Below are 16568 nucleotides of genomic sequence, written 5' to 3' on the forward strand. Positions count from 1 at the left end.
TACATGCCCAAAGTATATAAACCATCACAAAAAAATAATCGATTTAATGGTTCTAGTGGGAATTGGTGTTAATGGAAACTAATGGCCTCCATGGATCTCTACTGGTAATGGTATTGTTTGGCAATAAAATAGCTTTGGTTATTCCAGTAATTTTTTTAAGACAAATCTGAACTCTGGTGTGATTCAATGGTTTAGATTAGGGCCTTGGACTCTCCGGTACAGTAGGTGGCGGGATGTGCTCATACCCATTGCTTGCAAACAGTTGTGTAGAGACCCGTCTCCGTTGTGAAACTACCTATATAGTGCAATGAATTGTTTAATTTGTCATGGATATATTTTATATTCATTCCTGGATGGAATCAAAGGACACACCCGGCCTGTTTGAAGAGGCGTAATATACACGGAGAGGAAGCGCCTGTCTGATACCCACTGAGGTAACTGAGATAGCGGCTAACACAGTAGCATTTACCTTTAAAATAACTAATAACGTTACCTCTATCTATCGCACAATTAAATCATAAACTGCGATCGATGGACTCGATGAATAAATAATAACAAGCACTTGCATGTCGTTTTTTTTTTACTGTTGATTTGTATGTATGTATGATGCATAAGAAACACAATACGCTTTACTGTACATAAAGCAGTAACTTATTTGTCTCCCTTTTTAGTAACGTGTTGCTTAATCTGCTATCTATTCGTTACGTTATGTAAAAGTATAAATTGCACATTTGGGTGGTCTTTTGTTGTGGTTTCTGTACTGACCACTTAGGATTGTATAACATTTATGACTATGAATAAATAAGAGCTGTGGTAAATTACTATGGTTTTACTACACATACCATAGTAAACTAGAGTTAATGTAATAAACCTTGGTTCATTTTCACAAGGACCGTTTAAGCATTCACAATGATGAGTTATTTTACTGTAAAATTGTGGTAATACCAACAACTGTCGGACAACACAATTGACATGAAGCAAAACAAAACACTTGTATCTTAAAAGTGTTTAAAGATGAAACCATATTTTTTATTGTACAATAATTACAAGTAGTGTAACTTAACATTTTGGCTTTTATTGTTTTATTTATGATAAAAAAAATGTGTTCCCCTCGCATAAGTAAATGTGACATATTAAGGCAATTTATTATTCTATTACGGATACTTAAAGCATTATTAAAGATTCTCAAAACATTAGAATTTTCTCAAATAAATGGTTGATATTAAACTAATACATTAAACACATATCTTAAGATACTTCTGTAATAGGACAGAAAACAACAAGGGAGATAATTTGCCCAGTTGTTCAAAAGTAATCTGATTGGATTTTGGCTTGTGTTCAAAAGTAATCTGATTGGATTTTGGCTATAAGATTAAATCAAATTTTGAAAATGGGTTGTTCAAAACAAAAGGATTCTAAAATTGGATTAGATCACACTGTTCAATCTAGGATTTGATCTGAATCCAATAATCAGTTTGTCTTAAATTATAATATATAAGAGATATATATATTCTTATATCAGATATATAATATATAAGGGCTGTCCAAATTAACACGTTAATTAATTTTACTTTAATGACACTACTTTTATTAGAGGCAGAGTGCATGATCTCTTAAAGCCAATGTTGACATATGAAATCACCTAAACTAACCTACCCCAATAGAATCTGGACCTTCTTTTGATAGACCCGCCCCACACATAAGCAACGCAACCCAGGCAACAATGTCAGTTAGTAGACACTTCCCTTGCTGCTGATTGGCAACAAGTGTGTTACGGTAGTCAGCCCGACTCCCTTTTCCAAAAATCATGTACCCCGCCTTTAACGTGTGATTAACGCAATGAGCAATTTCTGACCCTAGGCCTAGCACGTCGTTGGATAAATTGAGACGCAGCCTTACCGTGGGTTCACACCAGCCGCGTTTGATGCGTCAAAATCGCGTCTAGTTTGCCGCATTTTCAGTTTACGCACTTCATTTGCCCGTGAAATTCTAGTCATCAAGACATTTACGCGGAAATTCGCGTCATGGGAGGGGATTCTGTGACTTTGCTCACTTTCTGTAATCACCACACCACTAGAGCAAGCTCCTGTTTTTCTGCCAAAGTTCAAATTTTTCAACTCGCGCGTCTGCCGCGGTAATGCTCAATTCATGTGAACTAGACGGAATCGCGTCTAACGCCTCATTCGCGCCGTGAGACCTCCAGACGCGCATCACATTGACTTAGCATTGAAATCACTCGCGCTTGATGACTCTACCGCGGCTTGTCTGAATGCAGCATTAAACAGTTAATAGTCATCAAACATCTAAAATGATTTTTATTTGTACGTTTTCTAAAAGGTGTACTGTCCTAAATGCTTATGATGTAATACAAATGATGCGTGTCCATCCACTTGCGAGTCTAAGATTTTGGTTTCGGTTTTAAAACGTGCAGGAATTACAAAATAAAGTGCAGGACTTGCTTGATGTTAAAATAGTTATTAAGAGTGAACTCGAGACTCGAATACGATCTTCCTCGCGCTGACTGACACATCTGAATCATGTACACAGGCACGCAACTCCGATATATGCATACATAAACAGAATTACAGTTTTAAAAATATCTGTTTTGACAAGAATTCACGTAGATATAATCTGTTATGTCTTAAGTAAATGTTATTTTATTAAAAATATATGATGTGTTACATTTATATTAGTACAAATAAAAATCATTGCATTACAGTAGATCTTAAAACTGTCTGTGTCTCAATGTCAATCTAACAATAAAACAAAGTCAAAAGTTTATTATATATTGATTTTTATTTTTTATTTTTTTGACTGTGTGTGCTAAATCTATTCGTTTTACCAGTGATTTTAAGGTATGGATGCGGTGATTTTGTTTTTCAACCATAAAAAATCTTTAACAGGATTTTTTTCAAAATTATTTTTGCTGACCGTTGTTGTTTCCTGAACCCAATCGAAAGTGATATCCCTATCCCCTAATCCCTTCAAAGATCTTGGATGTAAACTTTCGAGGAAGTGGCGCAATAATGTCACATTGTGTGGATTATTAACATACACTTGACCAATACCATCTGTTCTCAATTTGTTCTGAGGTCATGGATTTCCCAGGACACTTTGAGCAGATATTTCAACAGCTGAACTTCCAGAGGTTGCATGGACAGCTATGTGACTGCGTGATCATGGTAGGCAGCCGTCATTTTAAGGCCCACCGCGCTGTGCTCTCAGCCTGCAGCACACATTTCCGAGCTTTGTTCACCGCTGCTGATGGAGATGCTAGCACGAGGATGATCCACCTGGACTCTGAGGTGGTGACAGCTGAAGCGTTTGCTGCGCTTATGGACATGATGTACACATCCACGCTAATGCTAGGGGAGAGTAATGTAATGGATGTCTTGTTGGCCGCATCTCATCTGCATCTCAACGCCGTGGTGAAAGCTTGCAAGCACTACCTTACTACCCGTACTCTACCCATGTCTCCTCCAACAGAGCGTGGTAGCCAGCATCACACCGAGCAGCAACAGGTAGCAGCTAACTCTCATCTACAACGTTCGTTTTTGCTGCAGCAGCTTGGCCTGAACCTTGTAAGCTCTGCCCTGAGTGGAACTGAAGATGGGGGATCGGGGACCGGGAGGAGAACGGGTATGGGGTGCGCGAGCGTGTTGGTGGATCAGCGTGGTTCTCACCCGACACGACGTTTCCTGAAGCGTAAACAGCCTTTGGGCCTAATGACTTCTGAACGGATGCGACCGCGTATTTCTTCACAGGTAGAGGGAATTGTGGCAGAGGGAGAGGTCAGAGATGGTGGAGAGGAGCTTTTTTCACCGGACTCCCATAGTAAAATTGTGGATGAAGTCGTCGCTGGGGTCATTCCCGGGGATGGCTTGCTAGAGCAAAATGACTATCGAAGAGGACTGATGCATGAGGACATGCAGCTTCCAAGCCAGTCGGATGGGGGCAGGGGAGCCGGAGCGGAAAAAGCATTGCTGTTGCCGCATAAAGAGGAGTATCCGGATGCGGGGCATCACCGTGTTGATGGAATAAAGATAAAGAATGGAGGTGGGGATGAGGAGCAACAGCAAGACATGCAAGTCGTGGTGAAGAGTGAGCCACTGAGTTCACCCGAGGCTGTGGATGAGACGAGCGATGTTACTTCCCAAGCAGAAGGGAGTGATCAGGTAATTCATATCAAGCTGGTGCGACTGCAGTTGATTATTAATTATCAAATTTCTTTTTGGGTGTTGCCATTTTTGCATGTACCATCTGACAAATATTTCTTGCGTAGTTTCCTCAGGTAGGGGCAGTTGGCGAAAAGCTGGAGCTGAGTCCTGAGGGCAGTGATCGTAGCTTTTCCGACCCCCAGCCCAGCTCTGAGCTGCTGATCAAAGGAAACAAAGGATTAGGAGCGGGAGAGAGAGACGGAAGAGTAGAGCAGCTCTCCTGCAGCGAAGCTTTAGATTCCTCCGGATTACACATCTCCAGTTTCTTGGGTGCGAAGAGCTTTGCCGGCAGAGCGGCATCCTCTAACCTTGCCAGTAGCATTGACAATGTTCCCAACACTACAACTGGAGATTTCCAGGCGGACCACGATTCCTCTCGCTTTTTCTTTTCAGCCGATTCCGTCAACGCTGCATCTTCCTCATCACTGCACCTCCTGACGGGGGAGGCGCAGGTCTGCTCCGACCTGCAGCCAGAGTCTCTCCTGCGGTCTGCGCATGATGGAATAGCATCGTCCTCTTCGTTAGCGTCTCGTGGTGGATCAGTAGACCAGCTTGCGTTGGAGTTCCAACGCAACATTTTGGGATTGCAGACCCTTCCTCGGTCAACCAGGGGTGGCGGCGGAGGATGCAACACGTACCGACGTATTGCTCCCAAGGTTTCAGCGGGAGGTGCTTCAATGCACATGGAGTGTGCTCAGCAGCAAGATGCTGCCTCCTCTTCCTCCTCAATGCTTCTGAATGGGGTAAACTTCGATTCTTCTCTTTCTGTAGGTCAAAACGCTGCCAACTCCAATTTGAACCCGTTACCCCAGTTAACCAGGGCTTCTGCGGATGTCCTATCGAAGTGCAAGAAAGCACTTTCGGAGCACAACGTACTAGTGGTGGAGGGAGCCAGGAAGTACGCCTGCAAGATCTGCTGTAAGACTTTCCTCACTCTGACAGACTGCAAAAAACACATCAGAGTTCATACCGGAGAGCGACCGTATGCCTGTCTAAAATGTGGCAAACGCTTTAGTCAGTCCAGTCACTTGTACAAGCACTCGAAAACAACCTGCTTGCGATGGCAGGGCAACGATATGTCTAATGCCCTGCTCTAATTTCCAGGCACTCCCAAAACCATTTAAAGATGGTCGCGCTAACTTGATTGTATACAGAGACCTGTGCAACACAGTATTACATCTTGACACCTGCTTGGTGGTATATGACGTGTAAAATAACCAGATGTATTCATTCAAGTAGTAGCTATTTAAACGGTTTCATCTCTGTAAAGCTCTTGTTAAAGGGATAGTTCACCCCAAAATTAAAATAAGCCCAAATTTTGCTCCCCCTTAAGCCATTTTAGGTGTGTATGACTTTTTCTTTAACCCAAACACAGTTGGAGTTATATTAAATTAAATAATATTCTGGCTCTTTTCGGCTTTGTAATGGCATTGGATAGTGCCCCATTTTTGATGCTCTATAAAGTGCACCCAAAAACTGAACCATACAGTTATTAAATATCTTCCGAATTAAAGTTGTGGGTTTTTGTAATGTTGGGTCAGAAGTAGGGCTGTCACAGTTATTAAATTTGGCTGACAGTTAATTGCCTAATAAATATGACGATTATGACGATTATTTGCCTGTTTAGGGCTTTGACGATTATGACGATTATTTGACTATTTTATTGCTTTGACATTTAATTCTCATACTTTTTTAATGTTGTGATTATTTAAATAAAAAAAATATGTTGCAAGGTTTACCTGGCAGTAATACACATCACATATTTAAAAGTAATTATTTAATGGATATATCTTTCAAAAACTTAAAATTTTTCATAAAAAATAAACACAATAAAGTGTCTGAAAAATAACTGAAAATAAAAATGCTATCAAAATAAACTGACTATACCGGAACAGGCCTTAAATAGTAGCTAATCCTGCTAAGGTCATATTAGTACTGGACCACATGTATGTAGTGGCTGCAAAAAATCTATTCCTTACAGATCCTTAAAGCAACACTATGTAGTTTCCATTTAAAAATGACTTACAGCTCCCCCATGTGGTTGAAAAGCGCAACAGTGCCTGGTATCAGACACTCTTCTGCAGGCAGGGGGAGGGGCAGGGCTGTGTTTCCTACCCTCCACCGCCACTTTCAGAGTGTGCTTGTAGCAGCTAGGAGGCTGCTCAGGTTGCAGCAACAGTACAATTTGTCTAGTTAAAAGTTGTTCTATCACTGAAATAATTTTAGAGACATTATTTAAAGGTAAAAAAACTACATAGTGTTGCTTTAAGAGTAAAATCCTTCACTTCCCTAAATTTGGAATGGCTGTTTTGGAAATGTATGTTTTACCTGGCAGTTCATACTGCTTATCAAAGTTTTGCTGCTTTTCTTTAAATGCTGTTTTTTCCACTGTAGTGAGTGGCTTTGCAATGTATCGCGTTACACTGTCAGTTAAGAAGCGCCATCTGATACTGTCTCATTTATACAGGCGCTGCTGCTCCCCCTTGTGTTTTTAAGAGAGATGTGCAATCATTGCGGTGATCTGAAATCATTGCGATGAGGTCAAACAATCGCAACGAGACGATTATTTATCAATTTTGACAGCCCTAGTCAGAAACCTCCAGCTTGACCTCAACTCTCTTGTGAACATGCAAATGGCCATAGTTTATAAAGTATATGAAATATAAATATTACCTTAGAAAACCAATCACTTTAATTCAGAAAACATTTAAAAAATATGGATTAGTTTTTGATGGATGGATGCACTTTCCTGGAGCTTTGAAGTTGGGGCGCTATCCAATGCCATTATGAAGTGGAAAAGCCAGAATATTATTTAATCCATCTCTGACTGTGTTTGGCTGGAAGAAGAGAGTCATATACACCTGGGATGGCTAATTTTCATTTTTGGGTGAACTATTCCTTTAACATGCTCAGTAACTTTGAAAAAATATGTTGTTGAACGTTACATTAGGCTGTCCTCTTCAAGTGATCAATTGTGTCAAAAATAAAAAGATGAAAGGCACCTGCTTTAAGTGTCTCAAGCAGATGCTGAAAAGATCCTAGCTTTTTTCCAAATAAATTGAGTTCGACAGAGGTTATATTTATACAGTAATTTGTTGTATAACATTAAAGTGTTTTAGCCTCTCTAAAAGCTGTCTGTAGTTTGATCCCAAGCATCAAAAGGAAACAGACAGTTGCTTTTCCGGGTTGCTTGTAGGGTTTTGGAACAAGGCTCTGTAGTAAATACAATAGCTTTGTCTTTAAAATAAGCAGTGCACCAAAATAAATGCCGGGACACTTTTTAAAGGTCCAAAAAAGCCTGCCTAAATTATTAAAGTAAACATGACCATATGGAAATAAAACAATCAGAATTGACAAATAACCTTTGTTACCTAATCTAATAAATAGTTAGGGTTTAGGTTATGCTTTTCCCCTATATCTTAAACATGTTTTTAATAATTAAATTCATATTGAAGATATTAAGAAAAACAAATGTGTAGCTTTGTTAAGTTTACAATTTTAGTAAGCGCTGTTAATATGTCCCTTCCAGAGGACAATAAGAATGAATATGTAAAATTTGTACCTTACAACATTAAGGCTTTAATGTTTTGATTCGTGGGTTAAAAAATGAAACCATGTTTTACTGTACTGTAAATGCACAGATGATGTTCAGTCATTGTATTTGTGATTGCTTATGGAGTTGTTTGTAAAATAACAGTCATGTTTTAGTGTTTTGTGAGAATTTTTGTCTTGTATGATGTGTTTGATGCTGTATTGAGGGATGTTTGTATATATTTGTTCACAAGATTTAGATGCTGCTTTTATCAACACATTCCGACCTGTAAAAAAGCTACTTTTATCATTTGTCGTCTTTTATCGGATTGTATTAATAACTTGTTACAGTTGTTGACAATGTGGTATATATTGCACCAATTGATATCTTGTTAGATTGAATGAACTCAAAGGTTATAATTATAAATCATAACCTCATACTTGACCAAAAAGTTACATCTGACATTTGAAATTCTTCATGGCTTCAGATTATACAACTGTGCCTGTGTGTTTTGTAACATTAATGTTTATTTAACTGTTTGTAGGACGTATAACAAAATAAACTGTGAGTATAATAATTTCAACACCACTTTCGCATTGATTTTCATATAAAAGTGGACCTTAAATGTATTGTACATGTGTTAACTGTATAAATAAATTCAACTGTAAAATGAGAAAAGACAACTTGAAATGCTATGAAAAATTAAACAACTGCCTTATGTCATCTTTTGTACTATAAGGCTTAGGGTGTCAAAAGTTAAGAAATCAACAAGTTATTGCTATTAAACACACATTAGTTTTTTTCTACCGGATAAAAAATGTACTTGCATCAATGAAATGAGATGTTAGACCTTGTTTAATTTATTACATTTATTTATTTGTTTGATTAGGAATGGGAATTTTTTTTTAAATATTTTAATGTCTTAAAACAAAAACACCAAAGGCACACAGGTATAACAATAAACTGTAAGTCTTGTTAAAGAGATAGTTCACCTAAAAATAAAAATTCTGTCATTATTAACTCACCCTCATGTTGTTGCAAACCAGTCTTTGTTCTGATTAACACAAAGCAAGATATTTATAATTAAAGGAATATTCCATTCTTAAAAGAGAAATCCAGATACTTTACTCACCACCATGTCATCCAAAATGTTGATGTCTTTCTTTGTTCAGTCGGGAGGAGGTGGTGTTTTTTTGAGGAGAACATTGCAGGATTTTTCTCGTTTTGATGGACTTTAATAGAGCCCAACATTTAATAGTTAACACAACACTTAACAGTTTTTTTCAACGGAGTTTCAAAGGTCTATTAATGATCCCAAACGAGGCATAGGGGTCTTGTCTGGCGAAGCGATTGTCATTTTTGACAGGAAAAATAGAGAATGTGCTATTTTGAACCACAACTTTTCGTCTAGATCCGGTCCAGCGCGACCTAACGTAAATGCGTAGTGACGTAGGGAGGTCACGTGTTACATATATAAAACGCAAATTTGCGGACATTGTAAACAATAAACTGACACAAAGACATTAATTAGTATCAGTTGACATACAACAACGTCGGAACGGTCCTCTTTCAACACACTTGTAAACACTGGGGCGGAGTTTCGCGTTCGTCCTCTGTGACCTCTTGACGTCATGACGTATTGCGTGGGGTCACGCTGGCGCATCACGACCGGATCTAGACGAGAAGTTGTGGTTTAATAGTGGTTATTTTTTATTTTTGTCAAAAATGATAATCGTTTTGCTAGATAAGATCCTTATGCCTCGTTTGGGATTGTTTATAGTCCCTTGAAACTCCGCTGAAAAAAACTGTTAAGTGTTGACTCTTGAGCTAGTGTTAAGCTAGACTTGCAGTTTAAGTCACTTCCATGTTGGTTTCACGATAGAGACTGGAAGGGTTGTCCCTTAAAGAAATTTTCCATTTTCTTAAAAGAAAAATCCAGATAATTTACTCACCACCATGTCATCCAAAATGTTGATGTCTTTCTTTGTTCAGTTGAGAAGAAATTATGTTTTTTGAGGAAAACATTGCAGGATTTTTCTCATTTTAATGGACTTTAATAGAGCCCAACATTTAATACTTAACTCAACACTGTTGACTTCTATAGTAGAAGTCAATGGTGCTTTAAAGGGGCCATGTCACAAGACTTTTTTAAGATATAAAATAAATCTTTGGTGTCCCCAGAGCACATGTGAAGTTTTAGCTAAAAATACCATATAAATAACTTATTATAACATGTTAAAATTGCCACTTTATAGGTGTGAGCAAAAATGTGGCGTTTTGGGTGTGTCTTTTAAAATGCAAATGAGCTGATGAAATTCAAACACTGATCGCAATGATGGTGGTTTGTTGCAATTGAAACTCAATTGTGCTGTGAATTATTTTCTCTCTCTCTCTTTCTCTCTGCACTAAATGGCTGTGCCATGGTTGGATAGTGCAGATTAAGGGGCGGTCTTATTATAATAAGATCTCCTTATGACATCATAAGGAGAGCCAAATTTCAATGACCTATTTATTCACATGCTTGCGGAGAAGTGCTTACCAAAACTAAGTTACTGGGTTGATCTTTTTCACATTTTCTAGGTTGATAGAAGCACTGGGGACCCAATTATAGCACTTAAACATGGAAAAAGTCAGATTTTTATGCCATGGCCCCTTTAAAACTACTTGGTTACAAACATTGCTCAAAATATCTAACTTCTTTTAGCAGAACAAATACATTTTTACAGGTTTGGAACAACTTGAATTTTTACTTTTGGGTGACCTCTGGGACTCGCATGACCACGGCTGGACTTCGTTGAGTTTGCTCTTTGTAGATCATTGATCTCAGACTGTGGACCTTGTCTGTGTACTCACAAACATAGGCTCAGCATTGTTAATCTTGTAAAGTAATAGTTCACCTAACAAGTGAAACTCCTTTAACTATACTGCCATTGTAACAGAACATGATGTGCAAGTAAATATGTGAAATGCACTTGAAAACTTTAGTGCTTAATATTTTAGGACCAGTTTCCCAGACAGGGTTTAGATTAAGCCAGGACTAGGCCTTAGTTATATTAAATAAATAGTTTTTTCAAACATACCTTACAAAAACATTACTGGTGTGCATCATGAGACAAAATGACGTCAGTGCAAGCTGTTTTTAGTTAAGTTAAACATGTCTATTTTAGTCTTGACTTGACTCAAGTCCTGTCTGGGAAACCACCCCTTAGTGAATAACTTGAATCTGGTTCATAAAAAGATTTTTGAAGCAATATGTCGGTGAGAAAACCATACACTGAATTCATTTTTAGGTGATTTTCCCTTTAAATTTTATTGGTGTTTTGCTCTAAAGCTTAAGTTCTTTAAGCATAGGTTCTCCTTTGAGGCCAGCTAGCAGGTTGTTGGCAGCAAGTGCAGACATGGCATTCCGGGTGGTGTAGGAAGCGCTGGCAATGTGGGGAAGAATCACTGTGCATACATACAAACACAGTTATAAGCAGCATGTTTACATCAAGGCTTGTCATATATTGGTTTAATGCAAACATATGTGAACCAGTGTGTGAGAACCCAGCTAAAGTCATTTTGTGATTCACTCTTTTCTATGTAAAACCATCCTAGATTGAGATCTAACTCTGATGCTTCTAATCTCATACTTAGAGACTTGAGCCTGGATTTCACGGCTAGGGTCTAATATTGAATAAATCCTCTATAAAAGAGGGCACATGCATGCATGCATACCGCAGTTTTTGAGTGTGAAAAGAGGATGGTTTGTGGGCAGTGGTTCAGGTGTGGTGACATCCAGCCCAGCTCCAGCAATCTGACCGGTGGACAAAGCTTCATAAAGATCTTCCTGATTAACCACACCCCCTCTAAACAACAAAAACCCAATCAGATCAGGGCTTTTCTTAGTCTTTGAATATATTGATAAGAGCCACTGTTTCGGACAAATATTCACCTGCTTGTGTTGATGAAGATGGCGTTTTTCTTCATCTTACCGAATAGATTCTTATTACAGATCTCTTGAGTCTCTGGAGTCAAAGCACAGCACACTGCCAGGAAATCAGACTGTTTTGCCAACTCATCTAAAGAGACTTAACACACACACACACACACACACACACAGTACTACATTTGTCACCTTTGAGCTGTAACTTTTATGAAGGTTTGTGAGATCATTATTGATTTACACTGTAGAATGAATAAACTGTGTGTGAGATCTCATCATATTCTGCTTGTATCATATCTGCGAGTTCAGGTCTTGGTACCACATCTGTGTAAATGAACTTCTTTACTTTAAATGGCTTCAGGCGCTCTGCGATGGCCACACCTACCCAGCACACAAATACAGTTCAAAATGGACTTGAATCAAAGATATTAAGTTATAAACAATGCTGCTCCCCTTTAAAGGCGGGGTGCATGATTTTTGAAAAACACTTTGGAAAAGGGAGTCAGGCCGAGTACCAAAACACACTTGTAGCCAATCTATAGCTGGTCTATCAAAAGAAAGTCCAGATTCTATTGGGTTAGGGGCGTGTTTGTTTAGGTGATTTCAAAGATCAACATTGGCTTTCAAAGATCATGCACACCGCCTTTAAATATAACAACTTGCTTGTAACTCAGTTAAAGGAATAGTTCACCCAAATATAAAAAATCTCTCACATTTACTCACCATCATGTTGAGCACAAACAAATAAATGTATATTAAATGCCATCATGTTATCTTCTTATATGGAAGCCAACATGGCAAAGCTCTAAAAAACATGACCTCCATCCGAAATCGCAGTGACAGTGGGTACCTGTTGCGGCTCGTGACTGCTCATCCGAGGGGCGCAAATTCAAAATATGTGTCCGGAGTGTCATGTGTGTTGCTTGTGTTTTCAAAATATGTGTTTGTTGCGTCATGTGCATCACGTGTTTTGTCTAAATAAGGGCCTGCTGCACATGCGTCAAAACCATTTATGATAAAAGAGACACTCATTCACAATATGCACGCAAGACAGTTCCTTAACATTAAACTCTGATTACGCATGAGATTATGTATCTGACAAACACGAGCGTCTCTTTTATCATAAACCCTTTAAACGCGTCTGCGTCTTTCTGATTGGATAACTTCTCTCCCGGGGGCTCACGGGATTGTAAAGTGTCCATAAAATGAACACTTCAAGATCTTGCCAGAAGTAGTAGGTCATCCAGGTACTTTACGCCTACTGTTTTTTATATACTATGAATTAGGACATACTACTTGCCTTGCCTATTGCTTTTCGCCTACTATATATAGTATGGAAGTAGGCGGGTGATTCTCACGAAAACTTGGTTTTAAAAATGTCAAGCATGAAAATGTAAAAATTGCTTAAATTTACTTTTTTTCCCACCAGACATTAAAAAACAAAGTCTGGAGTAAATGGGAACATTAATTTAAAAACTTTTACTTATCATTTAACACTTTTTGTAACATAATTTTAAAAATTAGTCCTAAAAAATCTCATTACCGCAACAGTCAGAAAACATCAACACTGACATATTTTCAAAATGACATGACAAACCTGAAAGAACATAATTTGGAGATTCTGCACATGCATTTAAAATCAAAGTATTATGCTTCTATTAATTAAATTCACATTTAATAAGCATCTGTTGCGGTAATGATAATCAAAAGTCGTGTAAGCGTTCTGACAAGACAATATTTCAAATGAACTGTAAAAAAATGATCTTACCTGGTAGCCATCTTGAAGTAACTGGTCCATGTGCTTGGTCACTCAAAATCAAACTTTATTAAAATTCTGTATGTGTGCTTAAACTGTTCTCAAAAAGTGTTGCTGAGGATGAGAACATCAGGCATGGACACATCATTTTCCTAATTTTTCTTCATTATTATTATACATGAATATTCAGTAAATATTTTTTCTGTCATCTAAAGTAGTCTAGCAAAACATCAATTTTTTTTTACTTAATATTTTTGTGTTAATTTGATTAAATTACAACATAACGCATGTTCAAACACAGTCGGACACATTGCGGTAATGAGAATTTCAGCAGAAAATTAGATAAAATTTTAAATTATAAATTCTTATGTTGAAATCACACATTGTGCAAGGTAGAACACAGTATTGTGTTAATTCTGATGCTTTTTAATGTTACTATATTACACATTTTAAAGCTAAAATCATTAGTGCCGTGGTGTTTCAATGGTTTCGTGAGAATCACCCAGGCGGTTTCGGATGCAGCGATGCTGTACATCCATCATCAAAGTAATCATAATGACTCCAAAAAAGGTCTGAAGTAAAACAATAAGTTTGTGAGAGAAAATGTGAAATATTTTGATCTTATTTAGGGTTCAGTACATTGCATTTCAATGAAAATATATATAGATTAACACAGTAAGTTCAAATATGGCGGCACATCGATAACGTTGCATCTCATTGGTTCTTGCATATCTCATGACTCGTTGTCATATGCATGTTTCTAGAGTTTTCATATTTGCGTGAACTATTCCTGACTAACAAATAACTGACAACAATTATACAAAATTAAAATCCTTCAAACAACTTTACATGTACAGTACTGTGCAAAAGTCTTAGGCCACCATCACCAGCTTGAACGTTTTAATGTCCATCCATATTTATTTTTTCCCCTTTTTTAAAAAAAACTAAACAATTTTGAACTAAATGTCTTCTTTAGGCATCAGTCAGTATTTAGTGTGACCTCGTGGCACTAAACACATCTTGAGCTTTTTTGAGGAGACTGAAGTCCTGAAGTCATTCGATTAGAATAAGAAATTAGGATTTCATTTCATTTAGATTTAAGAGATCCTGCTATTCCTGCTATTGCTCAGGTGGAAGAGCAGTGTACCCTAAATACTTGACACTTCAGCTTATACTTTTATAATGTTTTTAATACTACATACACATTTCCTTTATTTTCTGGTTGTATTCTACTAAAGAGATTGAGAAATAATTATATATGATCACTATACAATTGCAAAAACAACAAACCTAATGGTAGCATGGTGGCCTAAGACCTTTGCACAGTACTGTATGTCTCCTGAATGCGCCGATTTCATTTTTGGGTACTATAGAGTCAGGAGGCACCCTATTCCTTACCAATCCTCCCAAGTCCCAAGATGCCAACTGTGCTGTTTGCTAGTTCATAACCACACAGCCACAGAGTTCTCCATGTACCCCAGCCACCCCTAAACACACATGCACACTTATATATTTATTTGATATATGCACATATAAATAAGAATAAATCAGTCCTATAAATTGTGCTTGCTGGGCGTGACTGTGAATGGTTGGTTAAAGTACGTTTTAGCCTCATGGGTGGCTTCGATGAGTCTTCGTGATGTGGTAAGTAGCAGGGCAACAGTCAGTTCAGCCACAGCGTCAGTCAGGACATCTGGAGTATATCCCACACGGATTTGCCTGAAAAAAACACAGACTCATCCCACCAAGTCATACTTTAGGGAATTCCTGTTTAGAGATTACTAGCACAACTGACCTTTTCTTGAGCTCACCCAAAGAAAGATGATCGAAACCCACTGACATAGTGCTGAGAACTTTCAAATTTGGACCTGCAATATTGACACGTTTAACTACGTCACTAAAGTATCATTTTCGTCCTGTGACGTGCATTGTGTGCACTGTAAACCGACCTGCGGCGTCCAATAGTTCTGCATCGATCTTCTCTGTGAGTACACACAGTATCCCATCGCAACCTTTGACCTTTTTCAGCAGCTCCTTTCGGGGCACAGGGTCATCAGAGTCCCACATCTCAAACTGCACCCTGGGATTGGGTAAGCAAAATTTTTTATAATTAGTTATTTATCATTATTCTGTTGTATTTTTAATTTTGTCTACACCTTAAAGAAACTTCAGAGTCTGTAATACTGTACTAGGGGACTTAGATTAGCCTTCAACCTAATGGTCATACAATGCTTAGCTGTTGGTCAAAAGTTTGTTATTAACTTTTCCTCTCTGAGTGACTTGCTGAGCAGAGGTTCAGGTTATCACATGCAGAACAAATATTTGGTTTACAAAATATATTTTCCATATTTGGTACTTGGTGGGGTAACACTTTACATTATTGTGTCTAGTAGTTGCACATTTTGCCTATAATGGATTCAAACAATAGCCTACCGTGTGGCACATTACTCTTTAATGCCATTGCAAACCCTTATTAATTTCATTACAAATACGATTACGTACCATCAGTTGTATTAAAATTAATACACATTTATTTTATGTAGTTTGTTTTGGGCCTTATTTATTCTAGTAGGATTTAATTGGTTCCCATCCGCCAGGTAACATCACACCAATAAAACCAAATTAAATATAATTTCCACGAAACAGTATGAAACTTGTTTTCTTGTGTAGATGACGGCTTAAACCTACTGTCCGGATTTTCGGAGGATGTCCAGTCCGTCCGGCGGAATTTGACGCGTCACGTAAACTCTCGGTAACGTGGACATCGCACGCTGAAATCCGGCAGCGGTGCACGGAGCAAATTCAACGCCAATCCTCTGCAGTCTCCTGATCGCTATCCTACTAAACCACATCATGAACAAAATCAAACAATACAATGATGTTCGTGAACTGCAGGTGCTGTGTGGTGAGAGAGGGAGAGAGTACTTTGAGTTTGGGGAGGGAACAAGTGGGTGGCCAGTCACTCTTTAGAAAACAAGGGCAAAGCAAAAAGATCAAAAGGTTTTGTTTTTATTTTCTTTTACTATCCAAAGTACTTTAACTGGCCACTAGGCAATGTTGCCTATGTGTCTCAATTTCTGGTATCAATGATATTGATTTTGTTTCAGTCAATTATTAATTAGGTTAAAAAATGTCACA

At 38.0% G+C, this 16568-nt stretch overlaps 2 protein-coding genes across 2 annotated transcripts; one reads left to right on the forward strand and one right to left on the reverse strand.

Moving 5' to 3' along the window:
• The first annotated feature begins 182 nt into the window (after positions 1-182).
• On the forward strand, positions 183-5730 carry zbtb5 (zinc finger and BTB domain containing 5). The gene is made up of 3 exons (XM_055205614.2): positions 183-434; positions 3093-4175; positions 4283-5730. Exons 2-3 carry the CDS (start codon positions 3096-3098, stop codon positions 5312-5314), a joined length of 2112 nt encoding a protein of 703 aa, XP_055061589.2. The 5' UTR covers positions 183-434; positions 3093-3095; the 3' UTR covers positions 5315-5730.
• A 5302-nt stretch (positions 5731-11032) lies between these two features.
• Positions 11033-16340, reverse strand: grhprb (glyoxylate reductase/hydroxypyruvate reductase b). The gene is made up of 9 exons (XM_055205615.2): positions 16119-16340; positions 15380-15510; positions 15226-15298; positions 15033-15149; positions 14829-14917; positions 11951-12055; positions 11684-11819; positions 11467-11597; positions 11033-11196 (listed from the first exon to the last, which is right to left on the reverse strand). The coding sequence occupies exons 1-9, from the start codon at positions 16283-16285 to the stop codon at positions 11075-11077; spliced, it is 1071 nt and encodes a 356-aa protein (XP_055061590.2). The 5' UTR covers positions 16286-16340; the 3' UTR covers positions 11033-11074.
• Positions 16341-16568: the final 228 nt, after the last annotated feature.

The sequence above is a fragment of the Misgurnus anguillicaudatus genome, chromosome 3 (genome assembly GCF_027580225.2).
Source record: "Misgurnus anguillicaudatus chromosome 3, ASM2758022v2, whole genome shotgun sequence".
NCBI lineage: Eukaryota > Metazoa > Chordata > Actinopteri > Cypriniformes > Cobitidae > Misgurnus > Misgurnus anguillicaudatus.